The 11,869-nt window shown below is 38.7% G+C and overlaps 1 protein-coding gene across 2 annotated transcripts in view; it reads left to right on the forward strand.

Moving 5' to 3' along the window:
• BAALC (brain and acute leukemia, cytoplasmic) overlaps window positions 1-11,079 on the forward strand; it is a 36,472-nt gene extending 25,393 nt beyond the window's left edge. The window contains exons 3-4 of one of the 2 annotated variants that reach the window (XM_017806536.1): window positions 456-575; window positions 8,072-11,079. In XM_017806536.1, the coding sequence (XP_017662025.1) occupies window positions 456-560 (105 nt within the window). In that variant the 3' untranslated portion in view covers window positions 561-575; window positions 8,072-11,079. Of the gene's footprint in view, window positions 1-455; window positions 3,577-8,071 lie in introns of those variants that run through there. The other variant, XM_017806535.1, reaches the window with a different exon arrangement.
• Window positions 11,080-11,869: the final 790 nt, after the last annotated feature.

Here is an 11,869-nt window from a genome sequence, read left to right on the forward strand (position 1 = left end):
GCAGGAGCGCCCATTGGGCAAAACTTCAAAACATCCAGGGGTTTCCACCCCTTGGGGTCTACCACTTTTTCAGCCTCTGGGGGAAAAACCAAGGTCCAAACCACCACAGGCTAGTGATGCACAGCTCCCAGTGACATCAAAAGGAACCTCTAATTTTCAATTCTGGACTGAAACCAGATTTATTTGCTCTGCTTTTAGAGTACACACATGCAGAGATCATAATTATAGTCAAGAGGGTTGATCCAAAGTCTGCTGTCGTCCACAGCCTGTATAGCAGTTATAAAAACTTGTGTCCCTGCTGAATGAGAAAGTTGCTCTGCATCACAGTTCCGTGTGAAGGATGCTGGAGGCATTCTGTTTATAAAGTAGAACTGTTTTCATAAGTTAGGAGGTAATTGCCAATGACTCTGCTGTCAGTGTCATTGAATTCACTGTACTGTTTAAATCTCTTACAGAGTAAATGGAACCCACAGAAAATGTCCACAAAAGAAGTTGCCATTAATGTTACAAAAAGCATCAGACAAAGTGACAGAAGGAAAACAAAGAATTGTGCCAATTGACAAAGAAAATTGGAGGTGAGGATGGATTTAACAATGCTTCACTACACTTTAAATGTCATCTGTCGCTGAAGATGTGAAGATCTCCAGATGTTCCAGGTTGAATATAGCAGGCAGCTGCTGTTGAGTGCCTTCAGAAGCAGGGTTTGTGGAAACCAGCTGCAGACACTGTAGGATCTTTAGACATCATTTATCTAAAGCAGTGGCACTACACAGACATACAACAAAATTCGTGCCATTTCTTTTTCACTAACTTCTGTGTTATCCCTTGGGTATGTCCTATTCTGCATTGCTATTAAGATCAGGCTGGATAATAAGAGGTACAGCTCATCACAATTAAAATCAGGAAATGAACAAATGAATCTGCATTTTTAGTCATAGAGATTTTTGAGTGTGCACATTCAAACCCACAGAGTTCTTTTAAAGCACTCACTTTCAAAAAACTCAAACCCAGACTTCTCAGAAAGTGACACACAGGTGACTTCCACTAAATCTGTTTTCAACTATATATATTGGTTATATATAGTCAAGTCATACAGTAACCTTTTTATATATTAAACTTTCAATTACCTAGTTTTAATTTATTGTCTGTACTGACATAATTTTGGTCTTAAAAACAGTAACTTTCATGTTGACCAGCCTTACATGAAGTTCTTAGTCTTAGCTGGCAAGTAGAGCTATGGCTACTTAGTTTTCATATATGGCCCTTTAATTATGTTGAGGCTCAGACTGACTTAGAAAAAGATTGTCATTAACATTTCATGAAAATAACCATAATTCTTAAAGCCATATTGTAATGTCAGCTCAAAAAATTAACTTTATTTTAAGATATAATTAATTTGCTCTTCAGAAATTATTTAATTGCATTGTAAGCATCCTGTATCACAGTGCTCCACGATTATCATGAATATACATCTAAAAGAAATATAAATATTCATTGTAGTAAAGTCCAGGAATTAATTCAACATATTACTTCTCAATATAGAAATAATAATATATATTCTCAGTGGGTTTGCATGTTTATAAGACAAAAGAGGTAAATTTATTTGCCTCCCCCATAGACATATATATATATATATGGGTATCCTTAGAGGGCCATTTATAAGAACTCTTTAAAAGTTGTTCATAACAAATAGATAGCATTGGGAAGAAAATCCATGTATGAATGGTAAAAAGTCCTTTTCATGAGCAAACAGGTATAAATAGAATTCTGGGACTGAACCCCAATTTATTCCATATTAGGATCATTTTAATGGCTTGCTGCTAGGTGTGTGAGTACTTATTACTTTCCATGTAGTACAACAAGTCTATGCAATTGGAATTGCTTATTAATTATTCTAACAAAAAGGCAAACTGAAATCCAGAACTAGTGCAAGACTTTTGCAGACCATAGCATATTTTTAAAGGATTTACTGGCAGAGAGAGTGCAGTATAAACCTGCATGATACAGGAAAACTACAGAAAGTGAATAATGATGCTGATGCATTAAAGGGTAGAGGGGATATTATACACTCTCCTCATGTAATACATTACTGTTCTTATTCATTAGGCTGTAATTGAAATTATATTATTTCCCAGGTGGCTTTTTAGTTCTTAGTGTGCAAGCTTCCAATGACCTTAATAAAACTCAAAGTAGGTTCTAGAAATGTGTATTTATGTTTACTTTCCTTCTACTAGAGATAACCACCAGTAGAAACAAGCAATTTGTTTGTAAAATAATATACCAATTGTGTAATTGGGGTGACAGGATCTAATCTATACTGCCTAAGACAATGTAAAGTCCTAAAAATAGGTTCCTGTCCTGGTTTTAGTGGAATAGGCAAGCTCAAAGAATCATCTGGGGTGACAGGTGGCCATCTTGGGAGTGAAGTCTTATTTACAGGGTCTGTTCTTTGAGTAGCAAATGAAATATCTTCCAAATATAAAAGGCTCAAATACATAAAATAAAGTAACCATGTTTAAAGACATGGACTTTCAGATAAAGGACCTGCGGGCATTTCTGTCTTCTTATGTGACAGGATTTTTGAAATATAATTTTCTCCCCAAAGACATAATTTGTTCGAAGTCCCTTGGCTGCACATGAGGATTTCTACAGGTACACTGTAACAACACGCTTTCTGCTGAAATGATTTGCCAAAAGCTGGTGAGTTTTTAGGATTTACCTGAGTTCAGTTTTCAAACAGAAAGGAACTTTTCCATGTTTCCATAATTCCTATACAATGTATATATAGGATTTTCCTTTGATGTTTGTATACCTGTAAAATACATCTTCTTCCACTATGTGAGAAATGAAATCACTCAAAAGAAAGTGAACATTTCCATTGACTAAAGAAGAGCAAGGATTTACAGTTACCAATTCATCATTAGGCAAATTAATCTTCTCAAAGACTCAGTGCAATTTTATCTTGCATTATTCCTTCAACTTCTCCCTTATACTTCCTTAATGTATTTCAGAATTTCAGCATTACTGCAGGACATTGACTGGAAGACACAAAATTTTACTGTGTGACTGAAATGATTTTGTACTGAAAAAATAGGAAAATATAATTATTGTGCAAGCAATATATGAATACTGGGTTAAACATGCATTCTTGTTAGTTAAATGACTGAGATTGCTTAAAAAACAGAAAACAGGTATTTTTGATCTTCCTAGTATGTTCATATACATAGATATTCATATGTGCATGTCTCTGCATGAGTACATGGTAATGTCTGTAGTGTGTACTTCTGCAGTTCAGGCACATTTTTTTGAGAACCTTTAATTTCTGTTTTAAATTCCGATGCCCAAGTGTGAAATATTTTAATGTTTGAACTGAAATCTGCTCTACATGCCTTATGAAAAGAATGAGTTATATAGTTTGTGCACGGAAATGGTATTTGAAAAAAGCAGGCTTAGTTTTATTTGCAAATAATATGTCTAAATTCAAATTAGACTAATGGGAACATTTTTGTACTCTCATTTTAGCTGCATATTATTGAAGATTGACCTTGAAATTGAAAATGAAAATAAACAAAATTTTTAAAGTGTCTGTTTATTACTTCACTCATTTGACATTCCTGTGTTTGTGATTAATTTATCTTCCAGACCTGAGATCAAAGACTGCAAAGGTATAACGAATGGTTCCCACCTCCTCAGGGAATCAGAATATTTCTGTATCTGATGTCCTCATGTTGTGACTCATGGACTGTGTGGTCAAATCAAAGAAGGTAAAATACATGTATTCCCCATAAGAAATCAGTATATTTGCCAAGGAGGGCTTGTGAGGTCAAAATGCAGTTGTACCTCTGTAATTATAGATTGAGAATTTGTGGTTGCTGTCATAGCTAAAGTGGAAGACACTGGGAATCTGAGACATTTTCTCTAGTAAGATATCATAAGGCAACTATGAGGCAAATAGAATACATAAATAAAAAAATGTTCTTTACTCCTGCCTGAACCGGAAGGCACAGGGTAGAAAAGGAGCTACGGTGTTGTTTGATCCGTGCCATAGAAATAAACTCATAACTTTTACACACAGCACTTTTTTTTTTCCAAAATTGCAGTAAATTTACATGATATTTTTCCTTAGTGCCAGAAAGGCTCTTGCTGAAATACCATCCCCATCCTAATTGCCTGTGCCCCGGGTGTTGCCTGACAAGTAGCTTGTTTCTTTGATTCCTGGCCAGGATGCTGACACAGGAACTGGTTTGTTTCCTGTGGAAAAGGAAGAATAGTAACAAAGGAATGGCTTTCAGATGTGCCAAAAGAAAAAGGATCTGGGGACATGAGGAAGCCACAGTCCCTCAGTCAGGCATGTAAGAGCCCAGGGGAACCCTGCAAATGGGATGATTCCAAGGTCAGCAGACTGTGCCTTAGAAGCAGAACCCTTGTTGGTGCAAGAAGTGACTGGCAGGGTGGGGGGAGGGGGCCTTGTTGCAAGTGAAGCTCCCAAAGCTTAGGTTTAATGGACTTGGTTTCTCTCTGCCTCTGGGAGGGGTGAGGTAGCATTTCTAAAATTAGTGCTTGGGAGGTGCTACATGAGCTACAACAATGTGTACACAGTGAGTCCACAGTAGGTTTTCATTTCACAGTGAGGCAAATATTTTGAAGAACTTGATACACTGCAGTGTTTCAAAACTAAACCTTCAGAGTCCTCAGGCCAAGCATCCCCTGTTGCACTGGTGCCTTTCCAGGTGCCTCCTTTCCAGATTGTCTCAGTGAAGCATGTGAAAAAGGTACCAGCAATAAATAAGATGTGGTGGTCTAAGAAGCAGGGATGCCAGATCTCATTCTGTCCTGTTATCACCCTCATGTTTTCAAGTCCTCCAGTCTGCTTTTCAGACTTTTTTTCAGGTACCCTATGCATAATAACCAGAGTTAAAAGCTGTTCTCCTGCCCATCAGTAAACTAATGGCAAAGTTGGATCATTAATATAACATAAAAAGTTAGCTCGTTCACTAGAAAAGACATTTGTTGACATATGCCACTTGAAATAAAATCCAAGTTTATTTGCAACAGCTCCTTGCATAGAAGAACTCAGCAAACACTGAAATCTAGGAAATACTGTAATCTTACTGATAGAAGGGTGTTGATAAGCAAGAAGGAAGAAGGCATAATACAACAGCTTTTCTTTGCTTTCTAGAGGATTCAATATCATTTAAGTCTTGAGTGCAAAAAACTGGGATGCTGCTATAAATCTCTCCTTTCAAGACTGTTTAAAACAAGTAGTTTTAGGGTGCTGTAGGTACCTGCTTAGGTAAAAAATAAGATTGAGGGAGAAAGAAAGAGAGTGGTGTCACAGGCCAGGACTGAGCCATGCTTCCAGTTGTATTAATTAGCCTTGCCTGCACACTCTGGCATTATAGTCAGTATTACTCAGCTTTAATTTAGTTTCCATTAACCGTTGCAAAACATCCACATGTTTGGATATAGGGAAATATGTCATGGGTATTACTGCATCGACAGAAAGAACAATTTGCTCACAGCAAAAAAAGTGCTTAAGAAAAGGCACCATATCTAAGTAGCAGCCTATTCTTTATCAGCTGTGAGGAACTGTCAAATACAAAAGGCATGAAAATATTTATAGTCATCTATATCTGATTTTACAAGGAAATTAAACTATTGGGCTTGTTTATGCAAGGCAGATAGAACTTTCCAGGTCACATATAGTAAGTGGCTTAATGTTCAGTTTACCTGACTAAAGGGATGAAAGGTGATTTGAACCTAAAATGTTGGGTTCTGTGGCTTGTCCATGTCTTTAAAATAGACCTTCTGCAGTGCAGTGACATTTCCTTTGCCCTCAAATTAGTCCTCCTGAACAGTTTTTCCACTTCAGACTACTAATATGACATAATTTTTTGGCACATTATTAGATACATTACTATATTATTGAGAGCATAATTTTACCAATTCAGACATGGACCCTGTGAAGCTACAGTTCATGATCACAGCTGCTGACAAACTCGGGAGCAAAGTTCTCATTAATTCACTGAGCAGCCACAACTCCACTCAAGTAGTATCATCACCTTTGGGAACTGTTGGGATGTAGGGAGTTCAATATTAATGGACACACATCGTGTTCTATGCAAATGATATTCATTATTCATGTTTCCAATTCAAAAGCATCTTTCAGATGAACTAACATATAAAATCATTGTGGAGGCAACCATTTTACACCTACTCCTGGAATGCAGTAGTTTACTAATCTAGCTGAGATTTCACACCTAACAAGGATTTTCTGTCCCTTGATCATGCCTGATATCATGGCAGTCTTTTGACAATTTAGAAGATTAATTAACAAATACAACAGAATAACTTCTAGAACATATACTGGGCCACATTTTCCACCAGGAAATTGCTGTCATCATTGCTGTTTATCTGTCTGCCTGCTGTCTTTTCTTACAATGTATTAATTACTTGCATCTGTGGTAAGAAAGTAGCTTCTTATGCCTGCACTATACAGATATTTTTCAGTTCTGTCTAATAAGGTCTCACTGGTATTTCATGTTACAAATGCACATTTATCATGGGGTGAATTTCCGCTGCCGAATCCCTTAGCTCCAATATTTGCTCCTGGATCCTAGTCCCAGACCATCTGTTCTGCACACAGGGCACATGTGCGTGTTCACTCCTGGTGAACACAAGAACAAAACAACCAGTTCCCTCTACGATAAAATCGAGCTGGCCCAGGAGCTGCTCTTTGCAGACAGCACCATTTTTGTCGTGTCTCTGCCCTACGGAGACCGGAGACCGGTACCACCCCACTGGCATCCCAGCACACCATGGACATGGATGCCTTTGCATTATGCCCCAGGGTACGTCTCACAAAGCAGTGGCATCGTGTTATAAACAGCTTTTGTGATCTGCAGAGCAATCCTTTAAGTGCTCTGGGGAAGGTGTTCTCACACATCGTGAAAGCCATTTCTCATCAGCTCCTCCTTTCCAGCTTCCTGGGGAATAACACCTAGGCAGCCTAACAGCAGCCCAAACCCCCAGATTTTATGTATCCATCCTCCTCCTTCTCCAGACAGAATGATACTGCACACATTCCTCATTCCACCCCTGGCTCAGCCCTCCTGGTACCTACCATGTTTACCCCTTTCACTGCAATGCACCACTCTTTCCACATTACTGGCCTTCTACATACCGACTGCTGTCCCCTCAGTTACACCGGGTATTGTGCTCAAGTTACAAGTACTTCTCCACTGCATTAGAAGTTACAGTCTGGGTAAAGGAAGTTGTTACCTTGTGTCTTTACTGCAGCCTCGGGCTGTTCACAAAAATGCCACAGGGCTCTCGGAAGGGTTGTCTGTATTGGTGGCTGTACCGAAGTGTAGCTGCCAGAGCTCCAGGACAGTCAGTACAATTTACAGGGGCTAAAGAAATACGTTATTATATGCACAGCCAAGAATTTATTATTAGTCTAATAAAAATGCTAACAGTCCAATTAAGTAATTGCTATCAGTCTGGTTATACAGCAATTTACTAATACGGATAGTCCAAATTGTCCAGTTATTACAGCCTATTCCCAGGATGGAGACCCACTGCTCAGCACCCACCCCACTGTCTGGGGCTGTCCTCATCCTGCTTGGCTTCTCTGTGCACTTGGGACACGACTTGCAGAAACAAACCCCAAAACTCACAAAGAGTATTGAAGCAGGTGTGTTTATTTACAGCGCCGGGTGCACGGGGAGTAATCTCGCCAAACATGCACACCTATTGCCTTGGTTCAGCCTTTTTTATGTGACACAATGTTACATATGCATTAGTTGTGTTACATATACATTAGTAGTGTTACATATGCATTAGCTGTCTCAGCAAATTCCTGAAAATTGGGAGGGGAAATCAGTAACACACACCACACCTATAACTCTGCCTCAGAATGCCCCTTGGTGTTTTTATGTTTTCCAACACATCTGCTAACTTGCTCCTTCCTCCTTGGTTTGCAATTCCATGATTTGTCTGAATTTGCTATATACAGCATATTTTACTGATTTTGGAGGCTCATTGTTCTCTTTTTTTATCCCTAAAACAGATTTAATCCAATCCACAGGGTTGTTCTCTAGTGACTGATAACTGACCATGTGCGAATTGCGCTTACAGTCCTGGCATCCTTAATATCCGTCTGCACTCGCATGTTGAATGCCTCTACTCTTACCCTGCTACAATCCTGTTTCCCTTCAACCACTATAAAGTTGTAGCCTTCTATCACCTAATGAATGTTTTATCAGCACAACCTACTTGCATACACACCCTTGCTTTAGAGCCTACTCTGTCACTTTCCAACTAGAACAACCCAGCAGAAGACACACAGACACAGACACAGGCAAAATACTCCATATCTACTAGTTGTGGTAATATCACTGGTAAGTCACCAACTTACAAACACACTCAGTACACTTAAGGAGAAACAATCTGGATTATGGCTTCAAATACTTCCATCATGATCAGCAATAAATCAGCAGTCTTAAGGGTGATGAGGTTTCAGAGCACTGTCCTCTGCCATGGGCTTCTGCCAGCCACCCCCATCAATTGTTGGAGATGCTCCCCCATACAAGAACTTGGTATCCAACCCTGATCATCCCAGATGGCCCTAGCACATCTTGGTCCCATCAGCAACACCATTATCCTGGTCATTTGCCATACTTGGGCAGGAAAGTGCCATACACAGCACACCAGAAAAGGGCAGGGGTGAGCTGGTGGAAAGCCTGCTGGATACAGACCAAGCAAGCTCCTTGGCTATGCAGTGTGGATGCAGCTTGCCTTCTCTAGAAGGGATTTTGAAGCATTTTGAAGATAAGCTACAATGGGGCTGATGCCTTCTGAAGTATAGCTGCCAGCTGCCCATGACTGAACTTGGATCTGGACAGAATTTGGACTAAGGAGAGTTCATATGATACTCCTCACATGAAAGGCAAAGTTTTTCATTTATCTCCACCCCTATAAATTTCTAAAGTCTGAGATGCTTTTAATTGTATGCCTGGGAAAATCAATAATTTAATCCTTCCAGAACTGACCATGACCACCTTCCAGAACTTACCCCTTTTTAATCAAAGTGCACAATTCACATTAATTTCATTTAGGAGGACATTTTGATGACAGATCCAGATATTTCTGAAGTAGTCCTGTTTATTTATAAGCAGCATACAAAGTCAGGTTGCAAGCAAAGGGAGATAATTTCTCAAATGTCTCCAAGCACTTCTGTGACCAACAATTGCTGGAAAGTTTTGTCTCAGCTCTTTTTCCCAGCCATGTCAGCACTGTTTCCCTGACTCAATGCCCTTCAAGTTAAGCATATCTCATGACGGAAGCAGGTGATCCATACTCACTCTATCCTCCATGGAAGATCCAGCAGTGATTCAAATTTGGCTTTTTCATGTATCAGAGAACCTTTCACTGGTGGTTTAAGCCCAGGAGTTACATTGCAAAGCAACGAGAAGTTACCTCAGAGATGGTCAGTCACCCTCTGTCAGGTGGGGTGTCAATCATTCAAAATCAAGGAATGGTAATTTCTCAAATGCATGTGGTTACTTGTGATTATTCACTCAGATTAACAGAGAAATCTTTCCCACTGTCTCAAGCGCATTGTGTCCTGCAAGTCCACTCTCATAGGTGTTAATAACTGAAGGCTTTTATTTTGCGTGCTTTTGAGGCAGCTGGAAGGCTGCTCTCCAAGAGGAGATACTCTTGGTTCTTATCCACCACATTTATCATCACTTTATGGACCTCTCCATTTGTAAATTTATGATCTTTTCTTATTAGCTCAGGATATCCTCTTTCACATCTGCTCAGTTCTTTGAACTGTTCCTCGTCAAATTCAAATGGGGTTTATCTCACATACTTGAACAGTCAGTGCTACTGAATTCTTAGATATATTCCTGTCTTTTCAAAAAACCTGTTGGAGATTTGCTTGAGCAAGCCCAGATGACCACTTTTCTGACATGAGTAGCACAATGAAATATATCTTGACACTGCTTTTAGACTGCCTGCCTGACTCTTAGAAGAGTAATAGCACCTTCCATCCCTGCTGGCATGGATGTCTTTGAGGTCAAAAGAAATAATGATTTCCTTCTTCACATGACAGACAAGTTCAAGCTTTGCTTAGTCATACCAGTGCAATTTAGTATAAATTGTTTCTACTCTAAGATTTTCTTCCATATATCTGAAATCGCAGTTTATAACTCAGTGGGGATAGGTTTGTGTGACATCTTTCTTCCTCCATTAACCATTTCAGTTGCACCTACCAAAGGTAAGTTTTGATTCAAGTGACACTAATTTTCACTTCTAAGACCATTGCATAGCACGTTGTCTACTTTGTTAACATAAAGACTTTGAAATGAGTGTGTGTTGCACATTCTCATTAATCCTTTTATATGAGCAATGTGATATAAGGTGACTTAACTGTGGGCAAAAATCAGTGTTTGTATTTTTGTTTATATAATTTATGCAATATAAAAATTAATTTTATATAGTTTGTACAATATAAAAAATTACTTTTGTGTGTTCACAAGTGAAAACAGCCTCTTTCTTCATTAAGTCAACATGTATTATGCTGCTGCTGTTCTGCCACAATAGTCCATAATCCAGAAGAAACGGTGCCGCTTTACCACAAATCAGTATGAAAGTAGAAAGCTCCAGTAATGGTTTAATTTTCTTCCCTTTTTATTGCTTTCAAATTCAGAAACAGCTTAAAACCAGCACTTAGAACTGACACAGCTAGAGCTCCTGAATATAAAGCAACTTTAGATTCTTCCAAATTTGAGAGTTTGTTCCTTCATTCAACAGCTTCACTAACACAGTTCTCGTAGAGCTCAAACAAAAGCTTAGCTGAATCATTCACTTTACTCCCAGGAGAGTAGAAACCTTGTATTTGCTGGTGGCTGAAGAAAAAACACAACGCAATTGGCAGAGATGCAGAAACTTTTATAGCTTGCCAGAAAAGGCACATGGAGAAAAATGGAACAAGGAAAACATATGGATTATGGAATTATGGAACTCTGGGATTATCTCAGTCCATTGGATTAAATCCTAATGCTTGTTATATCTGTGTAAATCAATTCATACATTAAAATTTTGGATATGATAACAGAACTTGTTTTTTGTCTTCTATTAAAATTTAGTATCTGTTTTAGTATAAATTACTCCACAACACTTGCTTAAACATCTTCATTTGGGTTTTTCAAAGGAAGTTGAATTAATTTGGTGCAAAATATAATCACACACGTGTTAGGATAATGCAAGTGCAAAGAGGAGAATAGAAACAAAACACTGTCTTTGTTATTTATTTTCATTCCCTTTGTGCAGGAGCAAATAACTGCTTGAGTGGTGAAGAGTGAAGTTCCTAGGTACTTATGTGAGCTGTTATGACATTTGATGCACAAAAAAGAGACAGTACAATTGGATTTATGAAGGATTTATGAATCCAAGGGCCAGACTGACAAATCTTAGTTACATTATTCCAATTGCATTTCCAGCAGAAATCGAGTTGGTTGAGTTAAACTGATTTTTATCTTGTCTAGTCTATCCATTTTGTTCTCCTGATATTTTAAAAAGGTCCCATGTGGTGCATTACAGTACCTTTAGTATGGAATTTCCTTCTTTTTTTGACCTCTGTAAACAGGGGTGCCATTTGCCATTCCTGGATGTCTCTGTTCCCTTATTTAGAGACTTGGATGGATTTGCTGGCCTACTCCCTTAAGTGCTGTCAGTATCTTTAGGTCTGGAACAGCTCTGAGACATGATCAGCCTCTCCATCTAAATGCCCAGTAGACCTATGGCCTCTACTGTTATGCTGGGATAGTTTTGCTTATTTTCACTTTTCACCATGAAAGTT

Source organism: Lepidothrix coronata, unplaced genomic scaffold (genome assembly GCF_001604755.1).
Source record: "Lepidothrix coronata isolate B3197 unplaced genomic scaffold, Lepidothrix_coronata-1.0 Scaffold15, whole genome shotgun sequence".
NCBI classification, from domain to species: Eukaryota; Metazoa; Chordata; class Aves; order Passeriformes; family Pipridae; genus Lepidothrix; species Lepidothrix coronata.